The following is a 17,898-nucleotide window of genomic DNA, read 5'->3' as shown; positions in this document are numbered from 1 at the left end:
TTCACAAATAATGAGGTGCCTGAATCATGCCACTATTGATATTAATATTCACAGACTCCTTCCCTCACTCCACCCCAGCAAATTCTGGCATTCTCATTTATTAGGCACTCTTTGAAGTTATGCCATTACAGTTTTCTTCATGTTTAAGTTTATGTCACTGTTTCTTGGTGAAGAAACAGCTATCATTACTTTGAGATCCAATTTATTTTTAAAAAAGAACTTAATAGTTGAAAAATATATGCCAGCATTTTGTTATTCCAAACAAATATCTTTAGTTTATAATTTCCACAACTGCTGCTACAATTCTCCTTTTTTATTAAACTTGGGCATTAGGTGTTAAAACAAATCTAATGAATTTGCATTTTATTGTGTGTATCAATTTTTTATTGCCTCATATATTTTGCAATGTAATGCTAAACAAAAATAATATAATCAAGTTGCCTTCCTATTCGTTAGTTTCATAAACTTTTAAAATGCTCTTCATTAGGGGTTTGATCACAGGGTCTCAATTTAATAAAGGATACATTCTTGTATATTACTTTCCACTGAAGGCCCTCTCAACGCCTTTTGTGCACCCACTGAAAGAGAGAATAAAACCACAGCTATGAGGATCCCTGCTGCATCCAGTGACCCTGTAATCTGTCTCAGAGGGTGATGTCAGAACGTCGTTGAAAAGGGAGAACCCTTGCAAGGCGACAGGCCCCAAATGATGCACCTGGTAAGGTTCTGAAAACCTGTGCCAACCAACTGGCAAGTATGTTCAAAGACATTTTCAATCTCTCATTGCTATGGACAGAAGTTTCCACCTGCTTCAAAATGGCAACAATCATACCAGCACCCAAGAAGAGCAGGGTGGGCTGTCCTAATGACTATTGTCCAGTTGCACTCATATCTTCCGTGATGAAGTGCTTTGAGAGTTTGGCTATGGCTAGAATCAACTCTTGCCTCAGCAAGGACTTGGACCCACTGCAATTTGCATATCATCACAATAGATCTACAGTAGATGCGATCTCATTGGCTCTTCACGGAGCCTTGGATCATCTGGGCAACAGTAATTGTCAGGCTGCCGTTTATTGACTAGAGCTCAGCGTTTAACACAATCATTCCTACAGTTCTGATCAAACAGCTCCAAAACCTGGGTCTCTATAGCTCGCGCTTAAACTGGATCCTCGACTTCCTCACCAAAAAACCATAGTCAGTGATGTGACCGGGTCCTGAATTACCCCTATGAAATGTGCTTTTGAAAAGAGAGAGAGAGAGTTGTTCAACACAGACACCTTGCTAAAAGAGAGAGAAAGAAAGAGAGAAGCGAAGACTGCTCACAGTTTGTTTATACTTTCTGGAAGGACACTAGCAGCTTCCAAGTTCTTACAGAGAGAGAAGGGAGGAGCTGCTTGATGGACAGCTGGTATTCAGCACGGGGAGATACATAGAAGGTCAGCTGTTAGACCTACAGGCACATGGTTTTGGACACTGAATGAGCTTTATTGTGCCCACAGAAAAGGTGGGTTTTGGAGGATCGATCAGTGGCTCTCGCGGTGTGAAAAGGGTGTGACCGGTGGGGAGTTAATCGTGTGTCCAACCCTCACCTAGGTTGATAATTCCACCACAGAAGAACGGTCCCCTTTGTTGTAGTCACAGTAGGTGACTTTGAAAGGAATTTGGAGGACAAGGGGAAGATCGATGGCGTCAGCTCACCTGAAGACCCAAATCTCTCCCTCTCTCTCTCTCTCTCTCCATCACTACTCAACTAAATACCACGAACTGAACTGTACTCATCATCGTAAGACTATCTATTTACCCCTAGACGTGAAGAAGCTTGGTTTTCATATATTTCCACACATACATATAATCATTGCTAACCTGTTTGATATATCTGATTTTATATTACTGTATTGCCTATTTAATAAATACCATTAGTTAATAGCAATACCAGACTCCAAGTGTTTTCCATTTCTTCTGGTTCTTTAACCCATCACGGGGTACGTGACAGTGAGGATCAGAAATAACTTCTCCACCTTGCTGATAATCAATACTGGTGCAGCTTAAATATATCTGCCTAACCCACTAAGCATGACAGTGGTTATATTTGATTCAGAGCTTGAGGAGAATTGATAGAAAATCGGAGGGGCAGAGCGAACGGTGACCCCTCTGCTTGCATCTTTGGAAAGAGCTCTGTTTCTATCATTGATATTTCTTTTTTTCCTCTTCAAGGTTACACCCTGACTTTGGTTCTTTGCGAGAATGGGACCTGCTCTCAGGGCCTCACGACTGGCCGCTTTGTGATATCCCAAGGATGTGGCCTGGAAGACTAGTGCGCCTTCAAGGTGCCGGATTTTCATGGCTCTGGAGATGGGCTGATTCTAGGCTGATGCCCCCGAATTAGGCATTGCGGGAGAACACGGAAGCAGTGGGTTAGCTGACATGGGCTGTGTGTCTGAGGACGACTCTCTGGGCGCGGAGCTCTGAAAAAGTGACACAACAGACTTTTAACATCATAAATCAGCGAGCTGCTTGTTATGTCTCCCCTCTCACTATGAAACAGAGTCACCTCTTTTTCCCTTACTGGGGAGAGAGAGAGCCCGTGGTATGTCGAATTACCGGGTGAACGAGTCATCTTTGGGGGTACTGCAAGTCTGTGTCTTTATTGATGCTTTACTGCATGCTTGAGTGCTCGGTGGAGGGTGCTGATACTTTTTTGCTGGTGGGGGTGGGAGGGGTTGCTTTGGGGATCTAATGTTTAACTGTCATTCATTCTTTGGGGCACTCCCCTGTTTTTGTGGATGTTTGCAAAGAAAAAGAATTTCAGGATGTATATTATATACATTTCTCCGACATTAAATGTACCTATCGAAACCTATTGATATATCACCAAAGGCACTTGCAATTTTCTACAGATGTACCGTGGAGAGCATTCTAACTTGTTGCATCACCATCAGGTATGGAGGGGCCACTGAACAGGATTGGAAAGAGCTGCAGAAAGTTGTAAACTCAGTCAGCTCCATGATGTGCACTAGCCTCCTAGCAACCAGGACATCTTTAAAGAGTGATGCTGATTGCTACTACCAGGAAGGAGGTACAGGAGCTTGAAGGAACACACTCAATGATTCTGGAATAGCATTTTCACCTCTGCCATCAGATTTCCGAATGGATGCTGAACCCATGAAGACTATCTCTACTTTTTTTTCCTGTTTTTGCACTACTCATTTAACCTGTGTGTGTATATACACACATACACACAATACACTTATATACACTTCTTACTGTAATTTAGTTATTATATGTTGCAATGTAGTTCTATTTCTTATGTTCTTAGTCTGTCATATAACAACAAATTTTACAACATATGCCAGTGATATTAAACCTGATTTTAACACACTGCTACTCATTCATTCAGGTGCCTTGCTGTTCGGCGTGGGCGGTCATGTCTTTCCATCCATCACGGTCGCTGACCCTCCGAATTGTAGTTGTTGCCTCCCCTGTTTCTAACCACGATGTTATTCCATCTATCATTTTCATTCTCTGTTCAAGCCTCTGCCTCTTTTTCCTTCCAGCTTTCCAGTTGTAAAAAAATGTTCTAATGTCTCTCTTCGCATGATGTGTCCAAAGAATTTTGATTGCTGTTTTCTGATTTTTTTAAGTAATGTACGATTTGTTTATGTTCTCTGTAGAACTTCTTCGTTGGTTATCCTGTCCGTGTATGATATGCTCTGCTATAGAAGATGCAATTCATTTGGAAATTTGGAGATATTTTTATGTGGGAGATTTGATCACAATGAATATGGGCAGGATGCATGAAACTTCAGTATTTACGTAGTTCCTAACAGACCAGAGATCGAGGATGGAAACCAGGATTAAGACTGGAATGCAAATGAAGACATTGTGAATTGGGATGAGGCCTCCTCCACAAAACTAAGCGAATGTTAAAGCCCTCCTTGGTGAATCAGCTGTTAAGATAAGAAAGACATCAGCAAAGCAGAACATTACAAGGAAATTCTTATTTGTAAGCTGATCAGCAGCAACCATTGCAGCATTCAAAGCTAGAATCTCACAGGAATGACAGTGAGAAAAACTGAATAACTTTTTTGCCATTTTGCTCCTTTCACTTAATCATTTTTTTTTCAGATTCATTCCTCACCTCCTGAAATTATTTATTTTCATATAGTCCTTTTCAGTACATAAGTGGACAGGGATTACAATAAATAATTTCTACGCATGGTTTGCTAACTTCTGCAAGAAAAGGTGGCATTTCATACTCCATTTTGGTTTCAAACATTCCAAAATCCTGTGTTACCTCAGCCAAATATGGAAGCAGGTTTTGACCACTTGGAAGGAGAAAAGAAACTATAGCAATGCAGCATTGACACCAAATTGATAAATTTGCTTATTACTCCCACATGTACTGAGGTACAGTGAAAAATCTGTCTTGCATACTGTCCATACAGATCAATTTATTCCAATGGTGCATTGTAGAAGGTACAAGGTAAAATAATAGTAGAAAGCAGAGTAAAGTGTTGTAGTACAGTGGAAATGCAATGCAAGTAAACAGTAAGGTGCAAAGTCACAATGAGATAAATTGTGCGCCAAGAGATCATCTGATCGCACGAGAGAGTTTATAAAAGCAGGATAGACTACGTCTTTGAGCCTGGCTGTATGTGCTTTCAGGCTTTTACTCAGCCCAATGGGAGGGGGAGAAGAGAGAACATCTCGGGTGGATGGAGTCTTTGATTATTCTGGCTGTTTTACTGAGGCAGTGGGAAGTGTAGACGGCGCAAGGAGGGGAGGCCTGTTTCCATGACGCACTGATCTATATCTGCAGTTTCTTGTGATCATGTTGCCATACCAAGCTGGGATGTATCATGAGAGGATGCTTTCTATAGGTGCATTAATAAAAATTGATGAGGGTTAGGGGGGACATGCCAATTTTTTTTTTTGCTTTCTGAGAAGCACTGGTGAGCTTTCTTGGCCTGACAAGCTATTAGTGAGGTTTACTCCCAGGAAATTGAAGCTCTCAACATCAGCACTGTTAATACGAACAGGAGTATGTGCACCTACCCACTACCTGAAGTCAATGTGCAGCCAAAATTGAGGGAAAGGTTGTGTCATGGCACCCTGTCTCTTTCCTTTACTTCAACTCAACATTTATTTGAGATTCAGCCCATCTACAAACTTGCAGATATTATTACAGCAGAATTTGGCCATGCAGTCATGAGTGCATAGGGAGCAGTATATGGGGGTTGAGGTCATAGTCTTGTAGGAGCCAGTGATGAGAATAATCATGGGGGAGGTATTGCTGCCTATCCTTACTGACTGCAGTCTTTTGCTCAGAAAGTCAAGGATTCAGTTGTCAAAGAAGGTGTTGAGTCATAAATCTAGGAGCTTGGAGATGCATTTACTTGGAATTACAGTATTAAAGACAGAGCTGTAATCAATGAAAAACATTTCACTGTCCAGATGCTCCAGAGATGAGCATAGAGCCGGGAGATGACATCTGCCATGGATCTGTTTTGGCAGTAGGTGAATTACTACGGGCCAGGGTTGTCTGGAGTTAATGTGCATGTAATGTGTAAGCCAGGGAATCGGTGGTGGGGCAGAATATTCAGAATAGTCTTTCAATGCCTTGATTGAGTAAAGCACACAGAACTCATAACTCAAACCATAGGATATTTAACATGATTACTTTTCCAAGATGGAGCAGATTATAGTTATAAAGTAAAAAAGATGAGTGTTAAAAAATTCTGGTCAATCATAGTATTGCACTTACAAGCTTGATTTAAATAATATTAATAAACTTGAGAGGATTTGTGTTACTATCGTATCAGAATCAGGTTTATTGTAATGGCATGTGATGTGAAATTTGTTAACTTAGCAGCTGCAGTTCAATGCAATACATAATCTAGCAGAGAGAAAAAAATAGAAATAATAAATAAACAAGCAAATCAATTACATATATTGAATAGATTTTTTTAAAAATGTGCAAAAACAGAATTACTGTAAATTAAAAAAAAAAGTGAGGTGGTGTCCAAGGATTCAGTGTCCATTTTTAGGAATCAGATGGCAGAGGGGAAGAAGCTATTCCTAATCACTGTGTGCCTTCAGGCTTCTGTACTCCCCACCTGAGGGTAACAGTGAGAAAAGGGCATGCCCTGGGTGCTGGAGGTCCTTAATAATGGGTGCTGCCTTTCTGAGACACCGCTCCCTGAAGATAAACTGGGTACTTTGTAGGCTAGTGCCCAAGATGGAGCTGACTGGACTTACAACTTCTGCAGCTTATTTCGGTCCTGTGCAGTAGCCCCTCCATAACAGACAGTGATGCAGCCTGTCAGAATGCTCTCCACAGTACAACTATAGAAGTTTTTGAGTGTATTTGTTGACATGCCAAATCTCTTCAAACTCCTAATAAAGTATAGCCACTGTCTTGCCTTCTTTATAACTACACATCGATACGTTGGGACCAGGTTTGATCCTCAGAGATCTTGACACCCAGGAATTTGAAACTGCTCACCCTCTCCTCTTCTGATCCCTCTATGAGGATTGGTATGTGTTCCTTCATCTTACTGTTCCTGAAGTTCACAATCAGCTCTTTTGTCTTACTGACGTTGAGCGCCAGTTGTTGCTGTGGCACCACTCCACTAGTTGGCATATCTCACTCATGTATGCCCTCTCATCACCACCTGAGATTCTACCAACAATGTTTGTATCATCAGCAAATTTATAGATGTTTTTTTGAGCTATGCCTAGCCACACAATCATGTGTATATAGAGTAGAGCTGTGGGCTAAACACACACCCGAGGTGCACCAGTGTTGATCATCAGCGAGGAGGTTATGTTATCACCAATCCGCATAGATTGTGGTCTTCTGGTTAGGAAGTTAAGCATCCAATTGCAGAGGGAGGTACAGAGGTCCAGGTTCTGCAACTTCTCAATCAGGATTGTGGGAATGATGGTATTAAATGCCGAGCTATAGTCGATAAACAGCATCCTGACGTAGGTGTTTGTGTTGTCCAGGTAGTCTAAAGCTGTGTGGAGAGCCATTGAGATTGCGTCTGCCATTGACCTAATGTGGTGATAGGTAAATTGCAATGGGTCCAGGTCCTTGCTGAGGCAGGAGTTCAGTCTAGTCATGACCAACCTTTCAAAGCATTTCATCACTGTTGATGTGAGTGATACCAGGTAATCACATTAAGGCAGCCCACATTCTTCTTCTTAGGCACCGGTATAATTGTTGCCTTCTTGAAGTAAGTGGGAACTTCCGCCCATAGCAGAGAGAGGTTGAAAATGTCCTTGAATACTCCCACTAGTTGGTTGGCATGGGTTTTCAGAGCCTTACCAGGTACTCCATTAGGACCTTCTGACTTGCGAAGGTTCACTCTCTTTGAAGACAGCCTAACATCGGCCTCTGAGACAGAGAGATCACGGGGTCATCAAGTGAAGCAGAGTTTTAGCTTATCCTTTCCAATGTAATGGCACACAAAACTGCAACATCAGATCAAAGGCGACTTTTTGGAATCATGTGGAGTATGTTGCTAAGTCTTGGACCCTTGGTAGTTTCAGAAATGATTGAGAACTGAGTCAAATTTTTTACAGCTCTGAGAATGTTCACCAGAGATTTAAAACAGACTGGTGATGATAGGAGAGCAACCCAAAAGTGCAACCACCAGTGCTATTTACCCTCCTGAGTGAGGAACTATTAAGTGCAGAAACCAAATCTTGGCGTTTGGGAGTGGGATAAGTTTTGAACGTGGATTGACAATTCAACTGTGGCTTTCGAAGGGGTGGCTGGAGATCCACGGCACCATGCAAAAGCCTTAGGTACATATGTATTGCCAGGTGCCCAAGACTTTTCCACATTACTGTAGTAATTTTATGTATCGCACTATACTGTTGCTGCTGCAAAAAAAAATTTTTTTCTTTACAGTGATGATAAATGTGATTCTGATATGGGTGTCTATTGGGGACGGATGATGGGAAGGGGACAGGGAGAGGGGAATCATGGTTGGGAAAAGGAAGAGAGGGAAAGTAGTAGGGAGAACCAGAGAGACATTTTGTAATGATCAATAATTCAATCGTTTTGAATCAAATGACCTTGCCTGGTTTCTCAGTGCTGGGTGCTAGGTGTGAGTGCACACACTCCACCCCCACCCTGGCACTCCTCCTCTGCTACATCCCTCCTGCAGCATCCCACCCTCACCACTCCCAGCTTCCTTTGTATCCATCAGATTTGCACACTTGCTCTCTGCTTCACTTTGACAAGTACTGTCCAGAAGTCTTAGGCACCCTAGCTATATAAAAGCGCTGAAGAATTTTGCACAGTAATGTAGCATGGATAGAGATAGAGAAAGATTAATAAGTAGATTATAGTTTAGATAGGTTAAAGTTTATTATTGCAATCTCCTTGAATTCTACAACTACAACTAAAACTTTCCTTGGTTAAACTCAGCATTAGGTGTCAAAAATAAAGTTAATGAATTTGCTTTTTATTGCATGATACCAACTTTATCTGCCTCACTTGGTTGCACATATTTTTCTTTTATTTATAAACTAGATTTGTATAGTTGTTAACACTGAACAAAGTATAATCAACTGCCCTTGAAGGGTCCCGGCCTGAAACGTCGACTGTACCTCTTCCAAGAGATGCTGCCTGACCTGCTGCGTTCACCAGCAACTTTGATGTGTGTTGCCCTTCTTACATGTTAGTTTCATAAACATTTAAAATACTCTTCATTTGGAGGTTTGAAAACAGGGTGTCAATTGGTGCTGTGCAAGAACTTGCGGCGAGTAGGAGTAAATATGCACGCTTTAACCAATCAAAGTGAACCTTCCTCCCCTGGATTCCCAATACTGTCCTCGGCAGGACCCTTTTAAACATCACTGCTGTTAGCCTAACAGTGCTATAAACCTGATATTCCAAGAGTGATCAACATTGCATATCCCTTAAAACTATACATGTTTGTGTGCTGCCTGTGAAATTAGGTCCAGTAGAAAATAACTGAGTTTAGTCCTAAAAAGTTCAGAAGAAACTGCACCAGGCAACTGCATTCTACAGTAGGTCCAAGGCCCTCAATTACAGTGCGGTAGCACTTTTCAATACTGTAATTAAGTGAAGTGGGATCTTTAAATCTGAGCATATTGTCTGAAAGATTTTTTAAGCATTCAACAGGGAATACACAAAACAAAGGAAGTTCACATTTTTTTTATTGTAGAAAATAATTTAGGAATTAAATGTAAATACATTTACATAGTTGCAACAATGATTAACAATTAAAAAGATTACCATAATATACTCTATTTTTAGAAGATAAATAGGGGTTTCTCAAAATCAGGAATCATTTATAACTAACAAGAACTAGGAAAACAATGTTACAAGTAAATATAAAAAAATCTTTCCTTCTGATTTCACCACAAAAAGTGATAACCTCCTGATTAACTGAGACATTGCAATCAGAGGTACCAATTAGCAGACATTTATTTGATAGATCACTTCTGATGCCACAGTCTACAAAAAAAGGACTTCCCAAATTCAGAACAATCCCAGAAAAGACTTGCAGATGGATAGAACCCCTTGCTGTTGCATATTAACAATTTGCTCAGTGCATTGCATTATTTCATATCACTGCGGATTTATTTAAGAAATCTCTCTCCAATATGACCTCACTTAATATCACTGAGGATTTTTTTTTCTAATCAGGGAACTACATAAGAAAATCAATTAATGCAAGTCAGGAGACTGGCCCTATTTCACCAGTCCAGAAAACCTGCCTGTAACTTCATAAAGCATCATACTTGGATTATAAACCCTTCAGTTTGGAATGAGTCAAAGCAAAGTTGTGTTGCGGAACTTCTTTACAAAGCCCCTTTTGGACTATCAGCCATCCATTTGATAATTCCCACTTTCAAAAAATTATCATACCCAAGAGAAGGCAAACAGGAATGTTTTAAATCAATAAGCAAGCTCAGAGTAGAATCAAAAACTAACTAAAAAATTGGACAACAAAAATGGGGCAGGCAAGACAAGATACCGTGAGATGGGGCAATTATCAATTATTAAATAAATAAATGATGCATTTTTGTACAAAAAAGTTACTACAGCACTGATACTTATTATCATTTTGATAGTTATATTTGAAATTCTTTCAAGATTGAGAGAATAGTGACTGGCCTGTTCACCAAGTCTAAAATATTCTGGAATTTATGACTATTCAAAGCTATTTGGAGTTTGGCCAAACTGTGATGGGAAAATGTAGTAGTCAAATCTATTCCTGCAGGCACTAAGTAAAATAGCAGCTTCAGTCAGAATTCAAAAAGGAAATGTTGTGTTTCCATTAGTTTATTTTTGGAAAAGCAACAAATACATTCACAGAGTCATACAGCCTGCAAAAGAATGGCTGAATAATAATTGGATTAGGATGGTTGATTTTTGAATGGAATGCTAATCCTGAGATTTGCAATAGCACTACAAACAGAGTTTGTTTAGTAAGCTTCAAATAATCTTGCATTACAACACAGGTGTAACTTTTCACATAACATTATTTTCTTAATATAAGCATTATTACTGTAATTAACTGCTCCATAAAAACTTTCATCTTATTTCCTAAATTACACAGCACAAATATACTTTAGATATATGACTATATTTCAGAACAGGTATACAAGTACAACTACACACCACAAATACTAGGTTCGCAATAGTGTAGCTTTGTGTTATGGAAAACCAAAGGTTTATTTCATACATACCAGAACCATTTTTCCCCTCAGTTGTCGACTTCATAATTCATATTAAAATGTTTATTGAACACTTTAGCTGCCATACCGAAGATCATAATTATAAAAACAATGTCAACATAACATTTTTCATTTACTCTTGAAAAAAAGTCAAAAGCTAGTCTCAAACACAATAAGATCATTGGTATTTCAGCTGAGCGTAAAACAAGCCTACTCAAGTGGTATGAACAGAAACCACAGCAGCTTACACTGAGCGTAACTACATCTGTATATTGCTGGTACAGTCCATATTTTTAACTCATCAGGTTTAACTTGGCATGTTATTAAAAAGGTTTTAACTTCATAATTTGTAATACATTCTGTGCACTGATTTGAAGGCAACAACTTCCTTGCTATCTATTTGGCACATCCGCGGTATATTTTGGGAAATCTGTAAACCTCTCAAAATATAAACTAATATTTTTGACCACAGCAGGATGTGCTGGTGAATATGGGGTAAATCAATTACCTGCTGCCTCATCTAATGGACAAGAGCCACGGCTTTTCTGTCAGCCGTGCTTGTCTTGCAGAAATATACATAACTGTTATATAATAAAACAAGATCAATTTACTCTAAATTGTAATTCAGCAGAGAAAAACGACAGATGCAGCAGTTGTACAAACACAAAAATCAGTACTGCCACAGGTAAACAACCATTTTACATTGTACATGCTCAAAGTAAGAAGCTGATCTTGAATCTCTATTAACATGGAGGACTTGAGGTTCTGTAAAGTCAAAGATGGTCACCAAGTGTTGGAACTACTACAGTTGACAGTTAACTAAAAGGGTTCTGCAAGGAAGATATATTTTGCACTATAGTTATACCTAAATGTTTCCTGCATTTGTGTCATATGTTTTGAAACTACCTGGTCAGAGGCAGTTTTGGGACAGACATTTTAATAGGATTTTAAAAAAAAATTCTGATAGGAATAATGATTAAAATTCAGCGTTCCCCATTCATAACAGATCACAGATAGCTGCCAAGAATAAAGGCACTGGCTGGGCTCAACTACTTCACTGAATAAGGAAGAAAAGCAATACATGAACAAAATGAAGAGACATTTAGATCATTGTTGGGTTCATACACAAAATTTTGTTTTACTGACATATGTGGGGACAGGAATAAAAAAGGGAAGGCTCCTGAATGTTATGAACTATTACATTTTACACCGTGATTTTTCACTCTATAGCTGGGCAAGGTGCATTAGTTATTCCCTGGACAGAAAGCTTTATTTTAGGATGGCCAATTCCCAGACATTGCGGGCTTCCCTCTTCTAGCACACAAGATATGACAAATAGAACAAGGTCCAAATAGTTAATCTTTGACCATTTAAGGGAAAAGCTGTAAGTAAATTATACAATAAATGAGTCGCTAGTCGCGGAAATAAACCTCTAGCAACCAAATGAGAAAATTGTTCTGATTCAAAGTAGTACTCACTGGGTTTCAGTTTTTAAAGTGGCGGTCCACTAAGTGGCAAGACTTTACAGGGGTTCTAATGTGAATGAGTCCATTTCTTAGTAATCTACTCAAACATTTTAAGAGTTCGCTGCAGCAACCTCATCTACCATTATCATTTCCTGACAGAAGCTTAAAGACAATATGAACAGAAAAGGGGGGGGGGGTGGAAGCAGGAAGGAGGAGGAAGAGGGAGAGATGTGGGTGGACAGAAAAGTAATGAGAAGAGTAGTTTGGTTAGTCATACCTACAAACCTCAAACCAAACCTTTGAACAGGACTCTAAGAAAAAGAGACGAAGCGAGAGGTTGGCAGATTGGAAGAGGAGGGATAGAAAAAGAAAAACTGAAACACAAAGATAAAAAGGCACAAGTAAAAACAGCCAGAGAGGGGGAATAGTTTAAAAGGTGTCACAGAAGGAAGCAAATCATCTGGAAAAAACAAACCAGGTTACAAAAAAAAATTGCACGAACATCAGATAGACAGCCATTTACCTTTTGAGGGTTATCAGTCAGTAGATGTATACAAAGGAACAGATAGGAGTGCACCAGAAAAAAACCCACTACAGGCAGTAAAAATATGATCAAGACAACGTCCTGTTGAGAAAAAAAAGTTGGTTTGAATTACTGACAAACCCAAAAACAAACATTATTGCAAAATCAGGCAGAATAGTTCCCAATTTTTGGTTAAACCTCAATTTAAAAACACAATATTTTGCACATACTTAATTGAAAAGTAATTACAAGGAACAATGGAAAATTAATTTATTTTTGTTATTTCTGAATTTGAAAAAAATATATAATTTACAGATTAGGTTTCATGCTAAACAGAAATTATGTGAAACACAAGTACAGAAGTCATAGAAAACCATGAGCCAAGACTGGTTTTGTCTCTGTCAATCTACATATCAGATTGAAAATATAGTACCTTTGTTGGTTGGATACATAAAAATTAAACATTTTGCACTACTATTTATCTATTTGAGTCCCCATAATCTTAGGAAGGTCTGCAGGTTATTGGATGACAGCCACATATATTCCACCAGGGTAAACTGTAAATACCCCATGATAAATCCACAAAGAACATCCGTCACATTGTGTCTTCCTAGCATCACTCTTGAGAGTCCCACAATGAACACCCACAGCACGACCAAGATGCGAAGTGGAACAGCTAAAACCAAGTGATTAAGGAAAAATCGACCTCCCATCGCTGCTCTTGTTGCATGTCCTGATGGGAAGGAGTATCTGTCCACAGAAAATGTAGCAAACATATCCATCCTGTTGTGTGTGGGGCGCCGCCTGCGGACCAATGACTTGACAATTCCAACCAGGACCAGGTCTAAGATTAGAGCTAAACAAGGAAACAAACTATTGTTACTATTACATGCAGGACTACCACGAAGTGTGCAAATAAAGCATTTCTAAAGCAACAAAACACCTTGAACTAGTGAATCGATTTGAGACAGAAGCAGATTAGGACAACTGACCAAGATTTGGTTGAAAAAGTATGTTTTGATGAGCATCATAAAAGATGAAAGGCAGAGAGATGAAGTTTTAGAGAGGATATTACAGAACGCAGGTCCAAGGGAGTAGAAAGGCTGAACATTACTATTGAAATAATTAGGACTGGGCAAAGAGTCTAATGAAGCACTGCAGAGAATAGGTTTCAAAAACTGCAAGAAATACTGTGGTGCTAGAAAGTTTGTGAATCCTGTATAATTTTCTCTATTTCTTCATAAACATGACCTAAAATGTGATCAGACTTCACAGAAGTCCTAAAACTAAATAAAGAGAATCCAATTAAATAAATAACACAAAAAACATTATACTTGTTAGTTATTGAGAAAAATAATCCAATATTACATGTATTTACCATATAACCATATAACAATTACAGCATGGAAACAGGCCATCTCAGCCCTTCTAGTCCGTGCCAAACTCCTACTCTCACCTAGTCCCACCGACCTACACTTAGCCCATAACCCTTCATTCCTTTCCTGTCCATATAGCTGTCCAATTTAACTTTAAACGACAACATCAAACCTGCCTCAACCACTTCTGCTGGAAGCTCGTTCCACACAGCTACCACTCTCTGAGTAACACACATCAAAGTTGCTGGTGAACGCAGCAGGCCAGGCAGCATCTGTAGGAAGAGGTGCAGTCGACGTTTCAGGCCGAGACCCTTCATCAGGACTAACTGACTTCTCTCTGAGCAAAGAAGTTCCCCCTCATGTTACCTCTAAACTTTTGCCCTTTAACTCTCAACTCATGTCCTCTTGTTTGAATCTCCCCCACTCTCAATGGAAAAAGCCTATCCATGTCAACTCTATATATCCCCCTCATAATTTTAAATACCTCTATCAAGTCCCCCCTCAACCTTCTACGTTCCAAAGAATAAAGGCCCAACTTGTTCAACCTTTCTCTGTAACTTAGGTGATGAAACCCAGGTAACATTCTAGTAAATCTTCTCTGTACTCTCTCTATTTTGTTGACATCTTTCCTATAATTCGGTGACCAAACTATACACAGTAATGTGAACCTTCTACAAAAGCTATTTGCAGTCAGGTGTTCCAATCAACGAGATGAGATCTGAGGTGTGGGTTGCAGAGGTGCCCTGTCCTATAGAAAAAAACAGACTCCAAGTCAGGTTACTGACAGAGGCTGTTCTTCTCAAGAAAAATCTGTTTATGTGCCTCAAACAAAAAAACTTTCAGAAGACCTTAGAAGAAGAATTGTAGAGATGCATGAAGCTGGAAAAGGCTACAAAAGCATTTCTAAAGACCTGAGTGTTCAACAGTCCACAGCAAAAGAAATTGTCTACAAATGGAGGAAGTTCAGTACTGTTGCTACTCTCCCTATGAGTGGGCATCCTGGAAAGGTCACACCAAGAGCACAACGTGCAATGCTGAAGGACGTGAAAAAGAACCCAAGGGTAACAGCAAAAGACCTGGCAGAAATCTCTAGAACTTGCTAAAGTCTCTGTTTTTTGTGTGCTCACTATATATAAAAAAACACCAAACAAGAATGGTGCTCATGAAAGGACATCCACTGCTCTCCAAAAATAAAACATTGCTGCGTGTCTCGAGTTTGCAAAAGACCACCTGGATATTGTACAACGCTTCTGGGACAATGTTCTGTGAACAGATGAGACACAAGGTGAACTTTTTGGCAGAAATGCACATTGCTTTGTTTGGAGGAAAAAGGGCACTGCACACCAACAACTCATCCCAACTGTGAAGCACGGTGAAAGGAGCATCATGGTTTGGAGCCGCTTATGCTGCTTCAGGGCCTGGGCAGCTTGCAATCGCTGAGGGAACAATGAATTCAAAATTGTATTAGGACATTTTACAGGAGAATGTCAGGGTAGCAGTCCGTCACCTGAAGCTTAATAGACGTTGGATAATGCAACAAGACAATGATCATCAGAAAGACAAGAGTAAATTAACAACAGAATGGCTTAAAAAGAAGAAAATTTGTGTTTTGAAATGGCCGAGTCAAAGTGCTGACTTTAATCCTGTAGAAATGTTGTGGAAGGACCTGAAGCAAGCAGTTCATGCAAGGAAGCCCAGCAATATCCCAGAGTTGAAGCAGTTTTCTAAGGAGGAATGGCTTAAAATTCCTCCAAGCTGATTTACAGGACTGATCAACAGTTATACATGTATCACTGGATCATTTTTCTCAATAAATAAATGAACAAGTATTATGTTTTTGTGCTATTTATTTAACTGGGTTCTCTATCTAGTTTTAGGACTCGTGAAGATCTGATCACATTTTAGGTCCCATTTATGCAGAAAATTCTACAGGGTTGATAAACTTTCTAGCACCATTGTAGCTGAAGATAAGTGTTGACATGGTCAGTAGTAAAGCTATGAAGAATCTTGCAAATGAAGAATGAGCATTGTAACATTGAAAATTGCAGGAGTAGAAATCACTGAAGACCAGTAACCACAGGCACTGCCGGCAGAAACTTGGACAAGCACAATTATATGGGGAAAAGAAATGAGATGCCAAAAGTTGATTGGAATACCTAAGCCTGGAGGCAAAATAGGGATGCAGGTTTCAGCAGACGATAAACTGAGGAAGGGTGACGGTAAGGAAGTGTGATATGAGGCCCTGGAATGGTCCACAGGAGTGCTGATGAGCCAGAATTGGAAGTACCAGCATGAATGATGTTTTGTCTTCTAATGATTTTGCTGAAGAGCAGCATCTACTATGTAAATTATAAATATGAAGGGAACAATAGAAAGATCTTTAGTGGACTGAAAAGGGAAAAAAAAACACAGGAAGCTAAACAATAAGTACGCCCGTCTACACTATAATACAAGAATTGCACCAAGCAAAAGGAAGTGTATAACAAAAGAGGAAAGTTGAACAAGGATGAAATGGTTAAATATATCACAGTTCCTCAGGATGGACTGATCACCACAGCCAAAGTTGCAAACAGCAACTTTTGTGATTTTAAAAAGGTGGTTTTTAGATAGGTTCAGTAATATGACTGGAAGGATTTAGGAAGCAACATCCTTATTCAGGTAATTTTCATTGAAAGAGAAGGGGACTATGAGAGAGGCAATAACTTACAAGGACAGTGAAGACTGCACACTTTTATTGTGAAAGGAGAATTAATTGTAGAAAATTTGAAATCTGATTGGTGGGTATGGGGAGGGCATACAGAATGGAAGGCAGTATCTAAGAAAGCATACCACTTAACAACATCAGTAATGTTAGACACAAGAGGAGAAGTTGGGGTCAACTGTGCATCAGAATAGAATTAAGTAGAAAAGAAAGGGAATGATTTGAGTTTGGGGAGAATGTGCTTGGCAGGATAGATAAATGCAAGAGCGATAAATGCAATCTTAGTTCTAGGGCAGCAGAGAAAATTTGGAGAGGTTTGAGCCATTAGGTAAAGTGAAAGGAGGGAAATGGCAACTGGCATCTCAACAGAGTAACCCAATGAAAAACTACTGCCTCTTTATATCTATTGGAGAATGGAGAGGATAGTTTGCTAGTATGTGACAGAAAAAATTGTGTTTTATCATTGCATTTCCAGTAATTCTGATTAATTATCAATAATTGAAATAATAATCCTTAATGCATTGCAGTCAAATTTGCTAATGTTTGATGAGACTAACATTCTGCCAATGATGTACAAGCCCACTTGAACTCTTAAGAGCTGATAAGAGTCTAATACAGAGGATGATGAAGATGAACATCATTCAGATGGCATCAAAAGTATCAGAGGGGCAATGATTCAGCAAATCAATGTCTGCATGATGGATAATGGGCTAGACATAGAAATAGTTGGGAACTCAATAAAATCAGTGGTGAGATAATCAAAATAATCGAGATTTTCCAGAGTGAGTATGTGGTATTTGGAGGATTAAGGGATGTGAGGAAGAAGGACAAGGAACCATTTCCCTTTTTGGTATCAGATACATTAAGAGGAAAATGAGAAATAGAAGTACAAATCTCAAGTCTTGAGCAGCAGCTAAAATACAGGCAAGGCTAAATTATACAGCTGTGCTTAGATGCTAGCTATAATTAAACCTCATCTTTAGGTACTTAAAGAGGAAAGGAAAAATAGATTTAAAAATCATAACTCTATAGGTGAATGTAGACTGCCGATTCCAACATACTAAGGTCAAGGTGCTGAGATAAATGAAAGCTGCTAATCAAAAGGTTGCA

General features: G+C 39.3%; 1 protein-coding gene across 1 annotated transcript in view; it reads right to left on the bottom strand.

Annotated features, from left to right (window-relative positions):
* Positions 1 to 12,722: 12,722 nt before the first annotated feature.
* Positions 12,723 to 17,898, bottom strand: part of plpp6 (phospholipid phosphatase 6) — a 34,167-nt gene continuing 28,991 nt past the window's right edge. Inside the window, exon 2 of the mRNA XM_072274231.1 lies at positions 12,723 to 13,567. Within this exon, the coding sequence (XP_072130332.1) occupies positions 13,194 to 13,567 (374 nt within the window). The 3' untranslated portion in view covers positions 12,723 to 13,193. The remainder of the gene's footprint in view (positions 13,568 to 17,898) is intronic.

The sequence above is a fragment of the Mobula birostris genome, chromosome 12 (genome assembly GCF_030028105.1).
Source record: "Mobula birostris isolate sMobBir1 chromosome 12, sMobBir1.hap1, whole genome shotgun sequence".
In the NCBI taxonomy this organism is placed as follows: domain Eukaryota; kingdom Metazoa; phylum Chordata; class Chondrichthyes; order Myliobatiformes; family Myliobatidae; genus Mobula; species Mobula birostris.
This window is presented reverse-complemented; position numbering and strand designations above follow the sequence as displayed.